The following is a 24,731-nucleotide window of genomic DNA, read 5'->3' as shown; positions in this document are numbered from 1 at the left end:
CAGCGGCCATGGCTCACGGGCCCAGCCGCTCTGCGGCATGTGGGATCTTCCCGGACCGGGGCATGAACCCGTGTCCCCTGCACCGGCAGACGGACTCTCAACCACTGCGCCACCAGGGAAGCCCTAAACCTCTTTATTAGAGGGATCTAATTAACTGCAGACTCCAACTAACACGTAATTTAATCATAAAAGAGACAGACAGTTTTCTAGGGCTGCTGTAGCAAAGTGCCACAAACTGAGTGGCTTAAACAGAAACATATTATCTCTGGGCTCTAGAGGCCAGAAGTCTGAGATACAGGTGTCAGCAGGGCTATGATCCCTCTGAAGACACAAGGGAAGGCCTTTCTCCTACCTTCTGTTGGTTCCTTGGCTAGTGGCAGTGTAACCCCATCTTTACATGACATTCTCCCTGGGTATGTCTGTCTTCACATTTCCCCCTTTTGAAGGATACCAGTTGTATTGTTTTAAGGCCCACACTAATAACCTCACTTTAACTTGATTACCTCTGAGAAGACCCCCTCTCCAAATACGGTCACATTCTGAGGTACTGAGACTAGGAGTAGCATGTAGGTACCAATTCTAGGTGCCAGGATTCCAACACATCTTTTTAGGGGGGGGACACAATTTGGCCCATAACACAAACAACTGCTGCCCCCAGCCTCAGTTCCTCTTCATCCTCAAGGACACCCACACTGTGAGTCTTCTTCCCCCAGGGCTTTTATCTCTGCCTTCTTAACCTTTTATGAATCTATTTCCTCCTCTCTATCTTCCCTGTTTCGGCTCAGACCCTCCTAATTTGTTGTCTGGTCTAAGACAAGAATTTCCTACCCAGTTCCTCTACGTTATTCTTATGATCACCCTTACCTCAGCCCCAACTCTCCATCCCCCCCCACTCCCTCCCCCCAGCACCAATTCATCCTCTGCTGAGCAGCCAGTGTTTTCTTGCTAAAATGCACCTCTGACCTTGTCACCTCACTGCTAAAATCCCTCAGTGGCTTCACACAGACCTTTTGGATAAAGTGCAATTTCTCAGCACAGATCTCCAACCTCTCCTCTAGATCCTGACTACGTCTCAAGCCTCAGCTTGAACCCTAACTCAGCCGTAACAAACACGAGGTGGTTCTTTGAATAGTGCATTTTGTTTGTGCCCTATAGGAAGGTTGCTCCCTGCATATCAAGAGCCTCTGTGTCGGGCTTCCCTGGTGGCGCAGTGGTTGAGAGTCCGCCTGCCGATGCAGGGACACGGGTTTGTGCCCTGGTCCGGGAAGATCCCACATGCTGCGGAGCGGCTGGGCCTGTGAGCCATGGCCGCTGGGCCTGCGCGTCTGGAGCCTGTGCTCCGCAACGGAAGAGGCCACAACAGTGAGAGGCCCACGTACCGGGAGAAAAAAAAAAAAAGAGTCTGTGTCAAGTGGGAAAAGGTACCCCATCAGGGAGGATGAATTACAATAAAGTCCCCCTTCCTCCTGTTGGAGGCGGCCTCCGTATAAGTTCATAAGCAGCTTGGGGCTGGATTTCAGTGCCCAGTCCTTCTCCTTCTACTCCAGTACAGAACTAAATAATATAACCATATATGGCTTCCCGGCCCTGTACACACATGCAGTAGGAATTCCCCAGGCAAACATTCATAAGATCTCAGGTTTGCATCTGCCAGGAAAATCTCTCTGATCTCCCAAGCCGATTAGCTAAAGAATAGAGGATTCTGTGGGAACATCAAGGCAGGACCGACTCCCAATACCTGTTGCACTGCAAGGTGGTTTCCTCAGCAGAAGGTGAGCTCCTTCAACCTAGGTGCTGGGTCTTAGTCACACCCCACTATGTCAGTACTTAGTACAGTGTGTAGCATACTCAGTACATCTCAAATGAGATTTTTCCATTTTTTTCTTGACAAGTAGAGAATCTGTGAATTCAAAAGTGCTGGAATAGCTGAAAACACCACAAGTTGCTGATGGTGAGAACCTGGGCAAAGTCCCACGCAGGCTGGCCTGCTCTGGAGGGAAGCTGCTTAGTGCCAGGGAGCCGTCCTAGATTGTGGTTCTGGTCCCAGGCCATTTACCAAGCAGCTTGATGGCTAGAGGAATCAATCACTTGGTAAAACCTTTAAAGCTCTTCTATTTTGTGGTTTTATAAGGTTCTCTTGTCCACATTTCTCCCCTCGCTGCCTAAATTTAAAAAATTTTCTCTACTATATGCCCTAAAATTCCACCAGCTAGAAAGTGAACATGAAATGATTCTCAGTCAATCACACAATCATATGAGTTAGATTGATAAATTTAAACCTTCAAATTGCTAGTTAAAATCAACAGTCCCGGAAGAAATGTACATCTTGATTTGGAGAGAGGAGTGAGGGGAAGCTCCAGGGCACAGACCATGTGAAGGTGGGAGGATTGGAGCTGGGATTGGGCCAGCCTTACTGGGAATAGTGTTGTCTGTTATTGACAAGGTTGAGTTTCCTCCATTCATCCCCTATCATCTAGGGCACATGACTGCTGACCTCCTGGGGCCCAGGCCCATTCCAAGCAAGGATAATTGATAGGGCTCTTTGTTAAGGCAAAGAAAAGAGATCCTATAGATACTATAGCACCTAGGAATTGTGCTGAAAGAAGGGGCCAATCCTGGCGGTAATAAAACTCTCTTCCTTCATGCCTTCCATGAGGGCAGAGTAAAACTCCCTTCCGGTTCTTTCCAGATGGACAGAGGACAGGCTGAAAAATTAACGCAAGGAAAACCAAGCACAGTTTGCATCATACTCTGAACTCTCTGAATAGAGGAAGTTCTATTTGTAAGATTATCTTGGTAATAGGCCTGCACCCCCATCTCCTTATAAAATTTAAGGGCAGAGCTAAGGGATCCCGTCGCAGCAGGGCTGGATTTATCTGTAAGCCAAGAGAATGCTCTGAAGGAAAAAAAAGCATTTTACAAATCCTGAGTCTCTGTGGGGACACCTAAGAACCCTGTGGGTTAGCCTTATTTCTCATCTAAGTTTAAACTGTCTGAGAAAGCAAGCTGCCCTGCTAGCTCTTCTCTGCCCTGTCCAAAGGCCTTGATCATTTTTGAATACATGGAGAAGGGTTGGTGATGCCTATTATTTTCCAGAATTTTACGAACTTTATTTTATGGAGTCGGTTCAGGAAATTACTGTAATTAAAAATAATCCTCTGGGATTTCACTAGTGGCACAGTGGTTAAGAATCTGCCTGCCAATGCCGGGGACATGGGTTTGAGCCCCGGTCCGGGAAGATTCCACGTTGACGCGGAGCAACTAAACCCATGCGCCACAACTACTGAGCCTGCGCGCCACAACTACTTAAGCCTGCGGTCCCAGAGCCCATGCTCCACAACAAGAGAAGCCAATGAGAAGCCTGCACTCCACAATGAATAGTAGCCGCCACTCGCTGCAACTAGAGAAAGCCCGTGCGCAGCAACAAAGACCTGACCCAGCCAAAAATAAGTTAATTAATTTTTAAAAATCCTCCTAGGGTCTTCCCTGGTGGCACAGTGGTTGAGAGTCCGCCTGCCGATGCAGGGGACACAGGTTCGTGCCCCGGTCCGGGAAGATCCCACATGCCGCGGAGCGGCTGGGCCCGTGAGCCATGGCCACTGAGCCTGCGCGTCCGGAGCCTGTGCTCCGCAACGGGAGAGGCCACAACAGTGAGAGGCCCGTGTACCGCAAAAAAAAAAAAAAAAAAAAAAATCCTCCTAGTTATCTAGTTCTATCCATTTACCTAATACTTATTTTAACAGCTAATAGTTTGTAGTTTCCCAAGAGAACAGAATTTCTTACTTCATTGTTTCTTATTAGATCTTAAATGTTTGAGTATTACAGAAGCTCCAACACTGCTAATGTCACACCTCTTCTTAAACTCTCCCGCTTGCCAAAGATTTGTTATTTACATATCCCTCTACAGTTTTCTCCCTCTTCTGAGTTGTTTGCCTTTTTCTTCTCTGATCTTTTCTCTTTTGCGGAGGTCTTCCTGGATTAGGATTCATGGAGCATTTGTAGCCCAAGGAAAGAAGGTATCCATCCTCACAAGAATGATCCATGCCCTTGCTGGTTTCCCTCCATGTAGGACTTCCTGTAAAAGGTATGTCAAATTCAGGAGTTTACCACTGTCTGGACAGTCTTCAGAGAAGGTCCCCATTTTCAAGAAATGAAATTTGACAAAATGCAGAAGTGGACTCTGATCATCACGTGTCTGGGTCTTGATATTTTAAGCCAAATAGTGATTCATTTGTGAATGACTAGGTGTGAACAGGCACTTTATATATGATTTTATCTACATAAGCCAGCATAATTGCAACAGCTGCCATGGCAAAGATGTGTCCTACACAACAAAGTATTTTTGTAGTCTTTGGAAACTATGCTTTCTTCATCTAGCACCTTTGAAATCATACAACTGGTTTTGCACAGAGGGTATTTTCTGGTTTCTTGTCTGGGTAGCAATCTCTCTTTACTATAAAGAACTCTATCCAGTTGTGTGGCACGGGATTGGATGGGGTAGCTGAGCCTTTATCACTTCTTTGTCTCCAATCAAATAGCAATTAACCTCTTATCCCTTCCCTCTTCAAACACAACAAACAAAACACAAAATTGCCAGGCAGGAGGAAGGGAAGTTTGAAGCACAAATGCAGGATGCTGTATTTACTTGCTAATTCACCTTTCTGTCCAGCAAGCTGGGAAAGTGCTTTCCCAAACCACAGACTCTCAGATCCGGACCGGCCAGTCCTCGTCAATTAGTCCAGACCCATTACTTCCTGATGAAGACACTGAGGTCTAAAAGGTGGGGAGACTTCCCCCAAATCCCCAGAAATGTAGGGAGGGTGAGGTTTAGCCCACAGTCCTCCCATTCCTCAACTAATACCCTTACAGACTGTATTTCAGACTTATCCCATGACCTTAAACAGTCAGTCCCAGTTTTTCTTTTAATGATGGATTTTTATATTGTTTTTAAAGATGGAGTTCTTGTCATGATTATTAGCTGTATACTAATAAACACAGAAGTGTGTTAATCTAATTAATAATGAAAATAAAGACAAAGCCCTCAGTGCTTTGGATTTCCTTTGCTGATCTCTGAGGATAGTACCACCCATGAGAATGGATCAGAATCACTTGAATTTATGCGCATTTCCAAAGTCCAGGTATTGTAGGGGGACATGTGAGATTTATTCAACTCCAGTTAAGCAAAAACCTGTGAAGCTCCAGTACCAAGACTGATAAATGGCTTGCTCATGGGTTCAGCATATATGTACTGAACACACATGAACTCCCCACATGGCTCACCTGCACTTACGAGGATCCATAATCACATTGCAAAAAAATGAACAATGCCTATGGTCCTCCAGCTGCTGTGTCTCAACCAAGTTAACAACACACTGTTGAACTGACTTTCCCACAGTGATTCATCCAGAGAAAGATGATTTCATGCTAACTTTCATTTTCCCCAAGCAGCGTAGGTGGAAAGAGGGAAGGAAAGCAAACTTGGTTTCATGGTAGAAAACCCAATGGTTTGGCACTCTTCAAGGAACACATAATTGTCTTGCTTATTCTGAGAAATATTAGTTCCCTCCTTTAATGCTCTAAATTGTGTTCCGTGAACCATTACCTAGAAGTCCTAAAATGCTGGATGTTGTGCACGTTTAAACTTAAGAACGCTAACAACTAACTATTCTAAGACAGCTGCCTCGTGCTGCCTAGAATGTGAGTACACATTGGGATGTTTCATTTCTTATTTAGATCGAAGCTCAGAGAAATGAAGCAGGGTTTTAGCCTTGTGGAGTGGGGTTTAAGCCTGCTGAAGGCTGCTAGCACTAAAGAGGGAATTGGCTACCTGGGAATTTCCTCATTGCATTAAGTAAAGAAAAAAAAATGCATCCTTTAAGACGAGTTGATTCTTAAGTACAGAATTAAGGCATTTTTTTTTATAGTTTTTTTTTTTTTTTAGACGTTGGAGGTAGGAGTTTATTAATTAATTAATTTATTTTTGCTGTGTTGGGTCTTCGTTTCTGTGCAAGGGCTTTCTCCAGTTGTGGCAAGCGGGGGCCACTCTTCATCGCGGTGCGCGGGCCTCTCACTATCGTGGCCTCTCTTGTTGCGGAGCACAGGCTCCAGATGCGCAGGCTCAGTAGTTGTGGCTCACGGGCCTAGTTGCTCCGCGGCATATGGGATCCTCCCAGACCAGGGCTCGAACCCGTGTCCCTGCATTAGCAGGCAGATTCTCAACCACTGCGCCACCAGGAAAGCCCTTAAGGCATATTTTGAATTAGGGTCTATTTTGCATGGAGCTGGCCTTATTTGCTAGTTTTGAATGACAGGTCCTTAATCTGCAAGGTTTGGATACATACACCTCAAACCACAGCATCTCTCTGTTAACCTTGTGTAGAGTCAAGTGATCTTGATTACATGAAGCAGAGAACTGAGGCAATTATCTAACCATTCAAACCCAGAAAAAAATTTTGGCTTGACCTATCCAGGAATTGCCCCAATTTTCTCTTAAAACTCTGGAAGCCCAGGTCTGACAAAAGTCTTTCCTTTTAAAATGTCTTAAGGGTAAAATTAATAGAGTCACCATCAGAATCTCTGAGTTTGATATGTTTAGTTAGTTTCCAGGTCACTAAGCACATTTTTCTCCAGGAAGCAAATTCAGGAATTCCTTTGTACCCTTAGCTCCAAAAAAAAAATTAGCCTAACACTCTTTTCTATCCTTGGTTGTGTGCTCTCCATCAGAATATCAAGACACGTTTGGAATAGAGGCAGAGGCTTTTGTTGAGATGGGCCACAGGGTAAACAGAATGCACTGAAGTGGAAGGCAGAGCATGTCAATCATCTACAGTTGAACATTCCTGTACAGTTTAGCAACTCAGCTTCCAGTGCTGGGCTGTGCTTTCTTGGGATCCTAAGTGCAGGAGGCAGATGGGCAGAAATTGGAAAAAGAAAGTACAGAAAGAAGCAAAAGTGTGTTAAAGGTACAGGAGGGGTGAGGAAATAGCAGGGATGTCAGAGCCCGGTCCAGTGGAGAGGGAAAGCTGAAAACCTTCAAAGAGAGAGGCAAGTCAACCCTTTTCCAATGATTTTCTTTGTTAGATGAAAGGCGGGCCACAGCTGGGGAACTCGGGCCTGTGTCCCCAGAAACAAGGAACACTTCAAATTGTGAAAGGAGCTCTCTGCCTTCCCCACCCAACCCAGATGGTTGTGAGGCTCCCTCCAGCCTCAGCTCAAAGCCTGCTGCTTAGGAATTCAGGGCATACCTGGTCAGAACTCTTCCTGAATCCACATCTAGGGGCTGACATCATGTGATGCTGCTTATGCTTGTGTTTACCCAGGCTTCCACCCGGCCACAGAAATGATCTACGCACCTAGACCCAAACCCACAGACAGTGCACAGAGGAGAATGGTGACTGATTTCCACAGATAAGTTAGTACCTGGTTTAAACCACTGGCTTATCTGGACATGAAAACGAGAGACAGGTATGAGAATGGTAACTCTTTCTGTGAAGACTATTTGTTTAAATAGCCTTAGAATCTCTAAGAATCCCTAATTTGTTAAGCCTAATCCCACTTTAGGAAAAAATTTCTCAGTAGCCACATTTATGTATCTAATGCCTTAACAGAGACCTTAGAGCATTTTTGCAAACTCATTGTAATGCTCAGAACAACCACTTAGAGAGTAGAGGTCAGCAAACTTTCTTTCTGTAAAGGGCAGAGAGTAAATATCTGAAGCTTTGTGGGCCATCCAGTCTCTGCTGCAACTACAAGACTCTGATCTGTAGCAGAAAGCAGCCATGAGGAAGTGTGTAAGCAAATGAATGTGTCTGTGTTCCAAACACTTCATATATGGACATGGAAATATGCATTTCATGTAATTTTCATGTATCATGAAATACTCTTCTTTCCATTTTTTTCAACAATTGCCACCTTGTGGCTCAAACAAAAGGGGTAGACTTGGCCAGCAGCCCATCATTTGAAGACCCCCTGACATAGAAGGCTGAAAGGTGGACACTGTTGCTGTCATGGCAACACATGCAGGGTGCAGAGTTCAGGGAAAGGCAAGGCAGGGACTAGGCGGCAGTGCTGCAGGGAGCCCTACTCCGAGGGTCCCAGGACAAGCAGCATCAGCATTGCCTGGGTCCCACCCCAGACCTACAGAATCCACATCTGCAGGTCAGCGAGATCCCCAGCTTCCTTGCAAGCTTGAAGGTTATACTGAAGTCTCAGAAGGCTTGGCAGTGTGATCCCAAGGCTGGGCTCTGGAATTAAAGGTCTAGTTCAAATCTTTGTGTCTCTCATTAGTTATATGGCCACGGACAAATTATTATTATTATTAATATGCCTGTTTCCGCGCCTAAAAGGCGAAGATGATGATCCATGCCGAACACTTAGAAGTGCCTGGCAAGTGATGCTTATTAACTGTTTACTATGATTGACTTTCAAAAAATCAAGGCCCACGCACATACTCCTAAAGGCCACTTCCCCAAGGACAGACACATTTTCAGCCAGTCACTTGAGTTGAACGACTGAGATTGCAGCTCCCCCAATACCTCCCACCAATCCCATCCATTAAAGAAAACAAAGACACCACAACTCCTGGCTGCAGAGTGTCAAATGTATTGACGGTTGTAAAGGGACAGCTTGGAGACATTTTACGTCTGCTGAGATGACATGCAGCATACAGACATGCTCTGTTTTTCTGAAACCATGTCATTAAGTTTGCAAATACATCTCTGTTTTGAACATGATGGTTTTTTTTTTCATTTGCACAGTTTACCACTACAGTTTCTCCTAGAGTAAATAAATATAATGGCTGTCGCAGAGCCACTACCGATTTATTTAGATGTTTAACAAGGTGAACTATTTCACAATTAGTTCGACCTCTGAGTCAACAGCAAGATGTTTTTCATTTGTTTTGTTCACTGTTCTCATGGGCGGGGGTTATCTTTTCCAATCTGTTCTCTGTTCACATGTTTAGTCGCCAACAGACTACGAAAGGTAGTGAAAAATAAGTCTGTTTAAAAAATTAAACTGTAATTAGGCCATGGGTTTTTTCCCAAGACCCTTAAAGTCAGATAATTTAAATTTACAAGAGGAAAAAAAAAATAGGCATCATGGAAAACTAAGTAACAAAAAAAACTACTGAAAAACACATCTGTAGAACACAGTGGTCAGTTGTAAACAGCTCAGAAGGGTAAAGAAAACAGAAGGTCCTTCTAGAATGTTACACAGTCCAATGACAAACTCTGCTTTTTTTTCTAGTGGCTATTTTCCTACCACAGTGTTAGCTTCATTATTATATTAAATAACTTATATGGGTAAAAAGGAGTTTGCTAACCAGCAGCCAACTCAAAACCTTGTAGGAAGAGGGAGGCGGGGAATTCACAACACAGCCCACGCTCAGGGAAACAAAGTCCGCAGTTGGCATCCAGCCAGCCTGGCCCCTCCCGGCAATACCACTGAGCTGCAGTTTGGGATCTAAATGGAGGGCTTGTTTCCCCTCCTTCTTCTCCCTTTTTCTTTTAAGTTAACAAAGAAACATGGGCTTCCTAAGAGCCAGCACTCAGCTGGGCAAGTCCCATTAGCAGCAAATGTTGAACCAAATTAAAAAACACACACACACACACACAAAAGAAAGCTCCATCCAGATGCAGAGCTGTGATTCACATGGAAATTCCAGGAGATGAATCATTGCAGAGCTGGGATCTTTAGAGGATTCTTTCTCAAGTGTCCCCAGTGAACATTTCAGGCTCACAAAATTTGAGTCAATCTGTCAGCTGTGGGGAATAAGGTCCCCATCTGCTCTTGAGGGAGCGTGCTTGCAGGGACTTCATGATTTTTTGTGGCACTAGATGCCCGAAAACAAAGGCCAGCCCCTCGATGATCTGCTTGAACGCAGCAGCTAGCAGCAGCCAGCATCCCGTGTGTTAAACTCTGCCCAGGAGGCTGGACCTGAATAATAAAGAAGATAAGATAAGAAGGAAGGTGGCAAATGATCTGAATGAGGATGAAAATCCTCACCTAATACTAGTTTTATCTTTCCCATGTTTGAAGTTTGATTTTACATAGTTTAAAGTAAGTCAGACAAAGACAAATATCATATGGTATCACCTGTATGTGGAATCTAAAAAAATGATACAAATGAACTGATTTACAAAACAGAAACAGACTCACAGACGTAGAAAACAAACTGCTGGTTACCAAAGAGGAAAGGTGAGAGGAAGGATAAATTAGGATTTTGGGAATAACATAAACACACTACAATATATAAAGTAGATAAACAACAAAGAAATATACTCAATATTTTGTAATAACCTATAAGGGAAAAGAATCTGAAAAAGAATATATATATAACTGAATCACTTTGCTGTACACCTGAAATTAAAACACTATAAATCAACTATACTTTAATAAAAAATAAATTAATTTAAAAAACATTTTAAAGAAGGACAGAAAAATATTAAGCATTGAAGTCCTTCAGGTTTTCTGGGAGAACTGCTAGTCACTTAAAATAAATATACATTAGTGGAGATGGCCAAAACTTTGTTTACAGGTAAATCTATACCTTGAGTGGCTTTATATTAACACACACACACACACACACACACACACACACACACACACACAAAGGTCATTAATGATAAAAAGCTTTTAGAACCATACTGGTCTCATGGCAGATGGGATACTTAGTAAATCTGAACGAGTTCACATTCGGTGCCCACTGAGAGCATTTAAATATCAAGCGACAAGAAAGGTGTCTTCCCTCACAGGTGTATTTGTCATTGCCACTGCTGAACCCAAGTGTCTGAATGAGTGACTCTTGGACCAGCAGGAGAAGCATCTATGTAAAAATATCCTACTGCCTGCAAAGCTAATGTGTGTACACGTTTTCAGGCAGGTACTATCATTCTAGAATAATGAGCCTTAGTACCTATCCACTTAGCATATGTGGGTAGATCCTTTTGCAAAGGATCACAGCGTACTTCTTTTTTATCCTCTTTGGGGATGCTCGGCCTCAGCCAACACCTGCTGTAATCCAACGTCCTTCCTCAACAGCACAGGCGCAGGTCCAGAGCTGCGGCACATGTGAGGGAAGACCCTGTGCTCCCGCTCAAGGGCTCACACAGCAGTAGGGAAAAGAAGAAACATCTCCAATCCTTTGCCTATCACCATGACCTGTTGTACGCATAATAATTCCAATGCCTCTGTACCTCATCCCTCCTCAATGAAAGGTTCAAAGAAGGCCTAAATTTTCCTTTGAAACAAATAAAATCACATAAAACCAAATACATCTTAGATACCCTGGCTCATGAAACTTAGCCCAAGATCAAGTTAATGAAGGCTCCCAAGTGACTATGGGAAGAAAAGAAAATGGGCTTGTCAACCTGGTACAAAAAGGCACATGGGACTTCCCTGGTGGCACAGTGGATAGGACTCCACGCTCCCAATGCGGGGGGCCTGGGTTCGATCCCTGGTCAGGGAACTAGATCCCACATGCATGCTGCAACTAAGAGCTCACATGCCACAACTAAGAAGTCCGTGAGTCACAACTAAGGGGCCCTCCTGACTCAACTAAGACCCAGTGCAACCAAATAAATAAATAAATATTTAAAAAAAAAAGAGGCACATATTCCCAGAGTCTCTTAGTAGAAATACACATACAGCAATTTTGGTTATAGTAATACTATATCCTGGGCTACTTTTGCCCATTAAAGCATCTCAGATGGTTAAAATACAAACCCACCCATCCTAGTTTTGTTTGAAAATACTACTAGATTAACAACATTTTTTAATTTGGAGAGATTCTGTATTACATTTAAAGTCCCAACTCTCTCCCAAACCAAAGAGGGGACCAAGATCTAGTCGATAAGTGACACACTCCAATTTACTGAACCAGCTGGTACTTGGGTCTCTTTGATCTCAGGTGAAATAAGATTTTACTGTTAGAACTATTCAGAAATACAGTCTGAACTTCTTATCTTTTAGATGAAGAAAATGTGTCAGTGCCCTTTTTAACATACCAAAGGGTAATTTCAGTTCCTCATTCCATAAAATAATGGGAGAAAGAAGAACAGAGTCACTATATATCTGCCAGTACTAAAAAAAAAAAAAAAAAAAAAAAAAAGACAATAAAACTGAAGGATGGTGATGAGGATTCCAAGCCACAAAGATTCAGTTAACAGGAGATAAGCTACAGAGAGGACTTGGAACATGCAGGCAGGGACTCCCTATGACAAGCACGTGGCTTTCTTCACTTAAGGGCAACGTCTTTATTAGATCTGTATAGCAATGAGAAGCAATGAGACCCACCTTAAGGACTTCCATCTGTCTTTCTCTATATGGTTTTCAGGTCCTTCACTCTCATAGGAAGCCAAGTAGAGAGCTACAATGAACCAAAAGTACGAATGCATTAACGCTGAAGTCTTTTCCTGATACATTACCCACCTCCATCCATCCCCCATTCAACCTGAACCAAACCCTACAGCAAAACACACTCTTTAAAATATCAAATTACAACTGGGGAGCTTTAAGAACACAGAATACCACACTTTGCCCCTGACTGACCATCTCAACATAACCCCAAGGGCCTCTTAGGCCAAAAAGGCACTTGGTTAACTAAGACAATTTATGAGGCAAAAAAAGCTTAAAAAGACAAGCCACAGGATGCGATCATACACTCACATTTATGTTCTTTACAAAGAAGAGGGATGGGAAGGGGAGCCTTTCCTGTTAGCTTTTTAAAAGACATTTTAGCAGGTAAAAAGTCAGGTTTTCTAGGCCAGTTTTTCACTCTTCTAATGTCTTTCTCTTTAATACTAAGTCAAAAAGAATTCCAAAGATTTAAAAGCTTGTTATTAATCCTGTTTGTAGAGGCTAATAATAATCAAGTCCCCTCTGGAATGGGTCATATTAATTCAAGATGTTCTTTAGTCATTATCACAAACACTACCAATCTACTATGAGAAATAGTTAATAATGCTATTGATTTCTGTAATATTAGGATATAACAGATTAATATAATCAATCCCCAAGTCTTTTACAAACTTTAAATTTCTGGTCAATTTTTTTGGTACACAATCACTGTTTCTGCCTCAAATTCCCTAATGTTTTAACAGGTTAAGACTTTCCACTGTTTGTTTTGACAAACAGCAGGGGCTAGCGATTGTTTTGTTCTTCAAATTACCTTGAATGTCAACATATCATGAAACACCTTTTTTCTCCATTAAAACAAGCCTAAACAAGGGCAAGTAATCCTTCAATAACTTTCCATTTGTGCCCAAAGCTCTGCAGATCTAATATTATAAAGAATGTTTAAACACAGAAATGTACTGCTTATCGGTGAATAGTGAGTGCCTGACTCAAATATTTTAGGGATAAACCATACGGTTTTCTGTGCAACAGAAAATTCTAAAGATGGAATAAGTCAGAAGACAGGCCTCATACTACATGAGGAACCAGGCATCAAGCATTTATATGCTGATTTCCTGATCGTAGGGTCTGTGGATGCTGGTGGCGGCCCTGGCTGAACAGGCTACCCACCATCTTCACTAAAGACTGGTACTGTGAGCAAGTACTGTAAGATCTTCCGGTCTCTCTCAAATGGACACTCCACTTGCTTCCATGTCATGAATTCACTCACTTGTTTGGCCAGTTCCCAAAATTTCTAGAAAAGAATAAAATGAAAGTTGAAGTTAAAGGCAGTTATCAAAAATCATGAGCATGGATGAGACCACTTCATTTAATGTTCTCCTCTGGCTTCTAATCTTCTGAACTCCATAATTTTCTTAATTTAAGAAAAATTAGCAATAGATATTTGTTACGTAGAGGTAAAAATTTACTCAAGTACCTCTGGACAATAATTTATAATAATGGTGCAGCTAATTTATTCTAGTCAGCATTGTTATCTTCTTACAAATTAGTAGGGAAAGAGAAAACTTGGCTCGAGAACTTCAGAAGCAGCTTAGATGGCCTGGGCTCTCTACAGTTGCTGGAGAAGCTAGTCCTTCTCTGGGCTCAGATCTTGCAGCCTTACCTCAAAGTTGACATGGCCGTTGGGAAGGCGGTTGGCACACCCCTCATTGAGGAAATAAATATCTTTGATTAAAAGACTGAAGAATGGTATCACAATCTAGAGAAAACAAAAAGCTCTGGTCTGTTTTGGGCAAATAAACATTTAGACTCTCATCAAATAATATAAGAAGTTAATGAACAGCATTGACTCTGGATTACAGAGTAGGCTATAATTAATTAAGACAGGTACAGTGTTTTCTTTGCCTCCCATGAGAGCAGTTTCCTTCTTTATATAGTTTTGCATAACATGAAAATGCTGTTAATAACCAAAATGCAGCAAAGACGGGTGGCACTGGGAGGCAGATTGGCTTCACATTGTTGCTAGTTTCCCCCATTTTTCTCAGGGCAATAGCATATGATCCAATCTGAGAGTTCTAGCTATAATCAAAGAAAAAACATCTAAAAGAACTCTTACTTTTCATTTAGTTAGAGCAAAATATTAATAGAATACCTGCCACTGCAGGTACTGAGAGCTTAAGATGTGTGACCCATCTCTCTGTGAGAAGCTGTACACTGTTTTTATCATTTAGACATCGACATTTTAGATGAACTTTTTCTTAGAGGAACATTTTCTTTTCCCTTGAAGATACTGCTCAAGATAACGTGAGAGCACAGGGTTTTGGGTAATAGTTGCTACAAACTTCCTGTTGAGTAAAACTGGCCTTCTTGTGACAGAGCAAGTAAGCACCTGTTCTCATGGGAAATCACCGAAGTGATTTGCACAATATGCTGTGAGGCAGGCCCAGGTGAAGGAGGAATATAAATGTGTAAATTAAAATTAATGGTTGTGTAAAAAACAATGAGCCTTCTTTAGTAAGACTTTCCTGCCTCACATCTTTGGTTTGATATGGTGGTATTTAATTAATTAATCTAAAATAATAATCTCTAAGAGAGTACTCTAAATTCTAGGAAGCCCAGAATGAACTAAGAACAAAGCTCTTTGTTCTTCCACTTTGTAACTTCCACTTTCTCTCAAACGCCAACGTGCTTTTGAAGATTCTAAATGTGCTACAATGTAAATAATGCTGCAGACACAAATCGTGGACCTATGTTGTTTACCCAAGAGCAGGTTTTTGAAGGTTCCCTCAGCTTATGACTCATGTGGTACACCTATACTAGATGAATGACAGGTCTGGAAAACATACATTTTGGCTCATACTTAAAAACATTAAGTATCAATTTTCACTTCTAGGGGGAAATTCAGATTTTCCCCTAAAGTCATTTAAAAAGAGATAGGTTTTGATTATTTTTTGTTTCATTGATATCTGAAAAGAGCCAAAAGGAATCTTCAATTTCGACAACCCTTTTGAATATACTTTTAATCATTTGCTATTGTCTGGAAGTCTCTAAACTGAATTCGTAAAGATCCCCTCATTACCTTCTCCTTCAGATATTACTGACTATATCTCTATTATTTTAGAACTAAACAGCCATGGTAACAAGGATAAAAGCACACCCGAACTTCACTTCTTTGCAAGACCACTTGTCACTGGGGGGTGCTGGGCTTTGGCTCTGCTAGACCTCAGTTTAAAATGCGGCTCCACAACTGACTGGACGTACAAGCCAGGAGTCCGCCACCTGTGGCCCGAGGGCCAGCCCACCTCACCAACTGTTTTGGAATGGCCTAGAAGCCATACATTTTGCATTTTTAAATGGTTGGGAAAATATCAAAAGAATAGTCTTTCATGAGCATGAAATTAAATGAAGTTAAAATTCCAGTGTTCAGACAGCTTTACTGGAAAACAAGCATGCTCATCCACTCACCTGCGTACCGTCTTTATCTGCTCTCGTGCCACCACATCTGAGCTGAGTAGTTGCAACAGAAACCGTATGGTTTACAATGCCTAAAATATTTAGGATCTGGCCCCTAAGAGAAAGAGTTCGCCAACCCCTGGTATAAGGCTAAGAAAGCCTGTTTCCTCACCTTAAAATGGGAACAGTACCTCACTGACTTGTGGTGAGGATTAAATTCAACAACACAGGTTTGACCTCAATTAAGCATTCCCCCAAAACCAATGGGCCCCATACAAGGGGACAAGTATTACTGATGTATCATCATAAGGAAAATGAGGGCTGAATTATTATCAAGATGCAATATCTGCCTAGTGTAACAGCTTTTAAGGAAGAACTTTACTTCTGTGCTCTGTTCTGTAGTTCTGGGCTACATGGTGCTGATCACATGAATCATTTTATATACATATGTATATATATATATAATGGAATAAAGAAACTGTAGGGCTTCCCTGGTGGCGCAGTGGTTGAGAGTCCGCCTGCCGATGCAGGGGACACAGGTTCATACCCCGGTCCGGGAAGATCCCACATGCTGCGGAATGGCTGGGCCCGTGAGCCATGGCCGCTGAGCCTGTGCGTCCGGAGCCTGTGCTCCGCAACGGAAGAGGCCACAGCAGTGAGAGGCCCGCATACCGCAACAAAAAAAAAAAAAAAAAGAAACTGTAGTATATATACTTGTACGTATATATACTATATATATGTATATATATGTGTGTATATATAAATATACACACACACACACACACACACACAGGGTACAATTTCTTCTTCCGTTCATCCATCAATGGACATTTAGGTTGTTTTTATATTTGGCTTTGTAAATAATGCTGCAATGAACAAGGGGGTACATGTATCTTTTCTAAATATGTAGTGTTTTTGTTTTCCGCGGATAAATACCCAGAAGTGGGATTACTGGATTGATCCACTATTAATTGTCTGAACCACTCTTCCAAGAACACAGTGATAGAAACAATCTCCCTTATGATAATTCCTGTGCTGTTCCTTATGCCCATATGCCAGACAGAAGTCTCCCAGTCTTCTTCAACTTGTCATTTCCTCATGGATGGTTCCTTCAGATGTGCAGCCCCTACATAAATCTACCACTGTAAAAATCGGGAGACTATAAGGGCTTCGGACCTCCAGAGTGAAGGTGGATGTACAGGCTACTACAGGAGCAAAAGTTTGCTTTCTGAGAGGTCTTTCAATGAAGGCTTTAGTGGGAGAACGTCTCAAGTAGTAATGTGTTCTAATTCCCTTTCACAATATTCTTGGCAACTACACCTTAAAGGCATTTTCACTTCCACAACTAGAAATGAATGCTGATGATCAGAAACGGAATGGTGAAAGGACTGAAAACCATGCACTTGTACGAGAAGTGGTTAAAAACCAGAAGACACAAGGACTCACAGAAAAAAACAGCAATTTAAAGATCATTTAGGGCTTCCCTGGTGGCGCAGTGGTTGAGAGTCCGCCTGCTGTTGCAGGGCACACGGGTTCGTGCCCCGGACCGGGAGGATCCCACATGCCGCGGAGCGGCTGGGCCCGTGAGCCATGGCCGCTGGGCCTGCGCGTCCGGAGCCTGTGCTCCGCAACGGGAGAGGCCACGACGGTGAGAAGCCCGCGTACCGCAAAAAGGAAAAAAAATAAAAAATAAAGATCATTTAATGGCCCCGATGTGAAAGATAGATTTTTTTCTATATGGTACCTAGAGATGTGCCACATTGGCCACCTAAACATAATTCAAAGAATATCAAAGATTATATAACTTTATTCACGCTGCCAGGAAGACTTTAAAATAGGAACTGACTTAGGAATAAAGAGAGTCTACCCTCACTTCAAAAAAGAAAACAGAATCCCAATTCTCTTGAATAAGAGATGAATTTTTATCCCCAAATGTTTTCATTCATAGCCTTTGAGACCAGTTGTGAAAAAGAAATGGTGTATTGCTTTAAATTGGTGGTGGGATCTTTTGTTTTACGAACTAGAGAACACAATCCATACACTCACACAAAACTGGTTAAAAAACAACAAAACTAAAGCAGACAGAATTTAGTAAATGATGGGAAGGGTAAATGCTGGAAAAAGCTATTAGAGTCCCACGAGTACAACATTCAGTGAGATCTTTGTGGGAGGGCTGGACTTCAGAATTACTTAGGCTAGTGCTGCAGCTCCTGACCAAGAGAGATGATTCTACAGCCTCTTCCTCGCTAAGGCAGAGGCCCTCTAACTCATGGAGGTCCTGCAGAGAAAGCCTTGCTTCCAACACGGAGAGGTGAAGAAAAGGCTGCAGACAGCCTCCCACAGGTCTTCACACTTCAGGGTACTGGGATCCTCCCATGCATGTGATCATTTCCCAAAGCTTGAAAAACTTCTGATTAGATTTTTCTCAAAGTGGTCACAGGATTACTGGGATGTGGGCAAATAAACTTTATTTTTTTCTTTTTCATCCTCCTCATACTTGTTCTTTCTCAAAGAGCTTTAACCTTCTTTTTAAATTTTATTTATATTTTGGCTGCAATGGGTCTTAGTTGTGGCACGCGGGATCTTCCTTGCAGCATGAGGGATTTTTTTAGCTGTAGCGTGTGAACTCTTAGCTGCGGCCTGCATGCGGGATCTAGTTCCCCAACCAGGGATTGAACCTGGGCCCCCTGCATTGGGAGCTCGGAGTCTTACTCTTACCCACTGGACCACCAGGGAAGTCCTGGGCAGGTAAGCTTTAAAAGCTGGTAAACACCCTCAGGCTAAATTGAGATAGTTATCTCTGCTTCATCCCTTCTCTGACCTTGTTTCTTTATCAAAAAAAAAAAAAAATGTATTTACAATATCTCTCAAACATATCAGAACTGATATTTTGGATTTTGTTGAGAAGCAATTTAGCATGTTTAAAAGGTGGGGTTTCTTTTTGTGTTTGTTTTTATTTTAGATCATGGTGGCTGAAGCTTTTTGGGGGAAGTGATTGAGAGGCCCTGAAATATTTTACCCTCATTTTTGTTTATTTGTTGAAGATATAGTTTAAGTTAGAAGATGGACAGAATCTAAGCAGAAAATAGCTTTCATCAAGCAACCTTCATCAGCCCATTTACTGCAACCAGGTATTTACTTTTCAAATAACATGATCTCCAAATGTCAAAATGACTTATCCTTCCCATGTATGAAATGTGCCAGTGAAGGACCCTCTGAGTCAGAAGTACAGTTGATCCAAGATAATGTGAAATTGTTTAAGGGCAGGGCAGATAGAGTGAGGATCATTCATCTCTCAGACATCATCGCTGTACTTTCTGCCACCCACATATCCAATTAGTAACAGCAGGCCTAATGCTACAGCAACTAACCTACTTTCTGAACATAAACGACTTAACCATAGGAGGTAAGCTAATTCTTTAAGAGAAAAGGTTACATTAAGTCAGCCACTTTGTGCAGAGTGTAAATGTCTGTTTTCCATTTAATCAAATTACTCTCCAATGCTATTAGTCATCTTAACATAGGACTTAATATTTACCGCTTGAAACGCAACTATGACACATTACAAAATAGTCATTTAAATAATGCAATAATAATATTTGCAAATTTCTCCACCAAGTTCCCTTTCCCTCTCCTCCTTCCACCCTTCCTTTAGCACTCCCTTTCCCTCTGCGGCAAGTGATAAAAATGTCTACAGCACGCGGCCTTGCTTTCTTAGATCTAAACTAAAAGAAGCTCGGTACAGTAGTTCACATTTCAGTGCAACACATGGCAACTCTACTATAAATAAAACTCCTTTAAACCCGTACCTTCTCTCTGCTGCTATGAGCAGTTAAAGACCTTTGTGCCGCCCCACGAAGAGCTGTTCGATAATTGTAGAAATTGCTTGAAGGGTCCATCTGATGCTGAAGACAAAAGAGAGGAGAGTATTAACTACATACTTCTCACCTGCAGAAAGTTTACGAGACTTTACTTTTAACACCACATAGAAAATCCCAAATAATTCAGGCGCAAAATGTTACGTAACAGCAAAACAGCAGCTCCACATACCTCAAGAACGTCAAACTTGGCTGTCTTCACTTTGGCCCAAGTTTTTTTCAGTCGAGAGACTGGGCTCATATTCATGCCAGCTTCCAATTTAAAATGGAGGGGGAGAAAAAGAAGGTGGAAATAGAGAAATAAGAGAGGTCATTCTAACCTATGTTCTGAAAAAGTGTTCATTACTAAGTGGAAGGAAGTTAACTTTATTCAAAAAACCTGCCAAACGATTTTCCAGAGTAGTGGTCCCATCTCATACCACCACCCATGTCTGAGAATTCTACTTGGTCCACATCCTCACAATATTTGGTTCAACTAGTCTTCTTAATTTCAGTCACTCCCATGTGTGAAATGCTATTTCACTGTGATTTTCATTTTAATTTGTGTTTCTCTGATGACTAATGATGTAGAGCATCTTTTCATATACTTTCCAGCCAACAGTATATCTTCTTTTGTGAAGTGTCCAAGTATTTTGCCCTTTTTATCATTGGGTTATTTGTCTACTTAGTATTGCTTTGTAGGGTCCTTTATAGATTCTGAGTACAAGTTCTTTTTTAGCTAGATGTATTACAAATACTTTCTCCCGTGAAATGGATTGCCTTGATATTTTCTTAACAGTACAAGAAGGGAATTAAATAATCTTCTATTACCTAGACTGTGGATCTTTCAGGTCTTTGATGTAGATGAACATCTGTTCACTATTTTCATGGAGTAAGCCAGATAGAGACCTGAAGCTTGGCCAGTATTTTTATGGGGGAGATAAAGGGGAAAAAGAATCTTTTTAATGGAAAAAAGAATTGGTGAGAGGGATTTATTAGAATCAAAATTATTGAATTATATTTGGTAGATTCTCTGGCTTCAAACTGACCCTGACTCTGAAGAGTCAGGCAAATATTCAAATATTTACTGAGTACCTAAAATGTGTAGCATAGCCATATCATTTATCATATAAATTAGAATATTTTTTAACAAGAGTCATTAACCATAATTGTGGCAAGAAAACAGGTATAAATTGGGAAAACCAAGACACAGTGTTACCCCCTGCCCTATGTTTATAGAATGAACAGTCACTGGCATTAAAATCCCCATGATTTAGGGGAGGAGCAAAGTTTATACGCCAGGCTAATAAGGTCAGAGGATGATAAGTACTAGTGACTTGGGTAGTCAGAAAATGTTCCAGTTTCTCAGGCTGTCCTCTTATCTTGCTGATGGAATCATTTGATTTAGTCCCAGATCATATATTTCTATAATGCTTGATACACAAGCTACTCAAACACTTTCTAAAATCCTTAATTTAGGCACATATCTCACGTATAAGCCTTTATACATAAATATTCAGATGAGGATAAACTGACTAAATGTATTCCATGAATTCTTATATACTTAAAAAAGATTATACATACTTGTACCAATTTGGATATTTAAAGCATTCTGGACGTTCTGAAACAAGTCTAGATTAAACAATACAGTTTTCATTAACAAAACTGTACTATCTACAAATTTTCAGTGGATACATTTCACAGGATCTATAAAAATAAAGGACTCATATCTCTCAGAAAACACTCACAGATTATTGCCATCAAGGAATTAAAGTTGCCAATGTTAAAACACTCCCGAGCTACGTCAATGAAATACTCAATCATCCTTGCTCGGTGCTTCTTCTTTACAGGCTGTATAGAAAGAGAAAAAAGAGGGCAGTTATCCAACATGTAGACCCAACAGATGTAAAATAAGTATGAAAAGATAATATAGAGGGCTAGAAGAAAGAGAAAATTCATTTTCTCACCATGCAGATTTCTGTAGCAACCAAGTAGCTGAGACGATTAAACCATTCCACGTAAGCTTCTAAGTTTCGTGTTTTCTTCCGTTCACTGTAGCAACTCTATAGAGAAAGGAAAGTGAGCAGGTGAGTTGAGAAAAAAAGAGTGTATTCGGCTCTCATTTTTTTCAGATGTGGGCCTTTATTCTCAGTGTGTGAATTAGGAAGGCTTTCTAGGATGAGAGCGGGGGTTGGGAGGGGAAAGAGAGTGAGGGAACCACTAACATTCTTGACTCTCCTTACAGAAATATCAAATCTCTTAGTATAGTCCAGTGAAAACCCAAAGGTCTAGAAATCTATTCTGCTGCATTCATGACAGTGCCTTCTCTTCCAGGAAGCTAAGTTACTCTCAGGGGGAACTGTCCTCAGAAACACAATTCAAAAACAAAAAAACGGGTCTTGGCTGCATTCTAAAACAATCTTGACTAATTAATGGGGTATGAATACCAATTGCTGTCTGCACAGCATGGAGAAGCTGAGAGCGCAGAAGACTAGAAAATTTTCTCTTAAAATTAAGTCTAGGAGAGAATTTTGTAACTTTGTGTAGCAAGAAACTAAATATCTTCCAAGGTAGATAAAGGGAAGCCTACATCATCCTGGTCTTTAGTAGGGTGAGTGACATATTGTTCAAAAACAAAAAGAAGTTAAGCTCATCTCAGAGTTCAAGGCCAAACTTGAACGGGTTAATTACACCCCTCTTTCCTTCCTTCCAAATGAAACAAACAAATTTCAAAAAAGTCCACTAGCCTCCTATTGCAAAACCGAATCTTCACTTCCTGTACTGAGCAAAACTATTCTAAGGGAGGAAAACAGCTGCTGCCCCTACTCCCAAAGGGGGGCTTTCATTAGTGGGTGATGCAGTCTTTGCTTAACAATTTGAAATACTTCCTGGAGGTCACTGGGGGAAAAATTTCTTATGTGTGTGTATACTGGTTTTACAGCCCATGCCTAGTGTCAGTTTCTTTCCATATGGGCTGCATCAGGCAACAAACCTGTCATGAGGGATTCACCTTAAAACAAGAAGGCAGTAAAGACCCATCCTAGCACACTGGATGTGCATCCTGTCTTTATAGCCCCTGCTATTGTTGAATCATGAGCAGAGCATCCTTTTGTATTTTCCTTCTGGCTTAATCTGCTAAAACCATTACCCTTTTATCTCCTACCTTCACCACCACAAATGCCCGCACCTACTCGCTTATTAAATTTCCCAATAAGGAGGAAGAGAGGTTAAAAGTTGGTGGTAGGGTAAGAATATTGTGAAGGCACTTAGAGACCAGGCTCAAGAAAAAAATGCAATGAATCAGATATGGCTAATGAAAAACAAAAAACTTTTTTTTAAAACCTAAAACAAAATTGTTCCAATTTCTGTCTCTTATACCCACTATCATAGACTAAAGAATTCAATTGCCAATTTCAGGGCTGACCTCTGGGTAGACCAATTACCTTGTCATTGTCCAAAGGGTCCTTCTGCACAAATGCCTGAACAAATTCTTCTGGGCCAATATAATTGAGCCTCTCCTGAAACACAAACCCAGCAGGTCAACAGTATTAAACAAAAGGAGAAGAAATGGTCTTTCCCTTCTGTCTACTGACTTTTAACACTACCCTCATCTTTTAATGTAGCTTGTGAAATAAGCCGTTTAACCCTCAAAATTGTCATCATCTTCAAGGTCTGAGCAGAGGCAGTTTTCTGCTTGGGTCAGTGCTACACTAGAGAGTAAAAGACTGAGCGAGTTATGGAAAAATTAATTAGAGGGGGAACATGACGAAGGTCAATAAACTCTTTGCTCTTCAATCTTGCTTAGTATTTATTTTAAAGTGAACTCCCAACATATCAGAAATAGTCATATTCAAATGTCTAAACAAAACACGTTCCAGCTATTTCACAGATTATTTCCCATTTGGATTATTCTAACCTCTCCCTTGACATTACTGCTGACGAACACACTGTCTGGTTGTCAAAGCAAATCAAGTGTGGGTTATAAAGGACAAGGATGACAATGGCCTTACCAGCTCTATGTGAGTCAGCTGCTGGGCCAACGTGTAAGGGTCACTGCAGACAGTAATAATGTCCCTTTGTATGGACTGTGGCTTGGTCTTGAGAACTGTGAGCCGATCTGTTGACGTGGAGCTGATTTTTGCCAGGACTTCCTCATACTGGCTGAGCGCGGCAAGTTTGCGGATTAGACACTGGATCATCTGCTGGACATTCTTCCTATATGTCTGCCAGGAAACAAGCAAAGGATTACCTCCTTGCACTGCTTGTCTATTTTCACCACTACGCAAACTCAGAGACTCTGTACTTCAATGCTTTTACCTTCACGTTGGACAACCACTTTGGTTGAGGGCAGTTAGAGGATTCAGCTTCACTCTAATAGTTTAAAAGAGACACATACACATAAGGTGTCTTTTCAGACTTGTAAGACTTAGTTCTTTTCTCAGGCTGCTCTTGAGAATACAATTCAAGTTGGGTCATGAAAACACTACGAGGATGATTTAGATGAGCTACTGAGGGAATCCAATATAATAAGAACCACATATAACTAATATTCTCTGGGCTGGCATAGGAATGTACTGGTTTTCTTTTATTAGGTTAAAATGTGTTGATCTCAAGTCAGAGCATCCTTTTCCTAATTCTTTTTCTTTAGGGTCCCCTTCTAGATTTGTCTCCTTCTAGCATTCCCAATCTCATTAGTCTAAGGGTACAGACAGCTACTTAACAAAAATACACCATCACTTCCCACTCAGCCCCCAACCACCTTCCTGACTTCCACATATAACATGAGTTACCACCGAAAAAAAGCAGTGGATATTCCTTTTTGGTATCTGACTTCCAGTTGGTTCATGTCCATTTCTTCTGCATTCATGAGTCAGTGCTAAGGTTCACCACCGAACTCTTCCACATGGCAATTCTACCCATAATGCTACTACCAGGTGACACCTTGTTTGTTACTACATCATGCTACCGCCACAATACTTAAGAGAAATTGGTTTTAAAGCAATGCGTGTATTATAGATAAATGTCAACCTCTTGACTTTTAAAATAGTTGTTAAGTCCAAGAAAGAG

At 41.4% G+C, this 24,731-nt stretch overlaps 1 protein-coding gene across 2 annotated transcripts in view; it reads right to left on the bottom strand.

Moving 5' to 3' along the window:
- Positions 1-8,585: 8,585 nt before the first annotated feature.
- Positions 8,586-24,731, bottom strand: part of RASGEF1B (RasGEF domain family member 1B) — a 35,531-nt gene continuing 19,385 nt past the window's right edge. For both annotated transcript variants that reach the window (XM_082645081.1, XM_082645082.1), the window contains 10 exons: positions 23,675-23,887; positions 23,108-23,182; positions 21,632-21,727; positions 21,413-21,515; positions 19,858-19,937; positions 19,617-19,712; positions 14,018-14,113; positions 13,525-13,648; positions 12,295-12,367; positions 8,586-9,936 (listed from right to left, as the gene is read on the bottom strand). In XM_082645081.1, the coding sequence (XP_082501207.1) occupies positions 9,912-9,936; positions 12,295-12,367; positions 13,525-13,648; positions 14,018-14,113; positions 19,617-19,712; positions 19,858-19,937; positions 21,413-21,515; positions 21,632-21,727; positions 23,108-23,182; positions 23,675-23,887 (981 nt within the window). In that variant the 3' untranslated portion in view covers positions 8,586-9,911. The remainder of the gene's footprint in view (positions 9,937-12,294; positions 12,368-13,524; positions 13,649-14,017; positions 14,114-19,616; positions 19,713-19,857; positions 19,938-21,412; positions 21,516-21,631; positions 21,728-23,107; positions 23,183-23,674; positions 23,888-24,731) is intronic.

Source organism: Mesoplodon mirus (genome assembly GCF_964341445.2).
Source record: "Mesoplodon mirus genome assembly, chromosome: 2".
NCBI classification, from domain to species: Eukaryota; Metazoa; Chordata; class Mammalia; order Artiodactyla; family Ziphiidae; genus Mesoplodon; species Mesoplodon mirus.
This window is presented reverse-complemented; position numbering and strand designations above follow the sequence as displayed.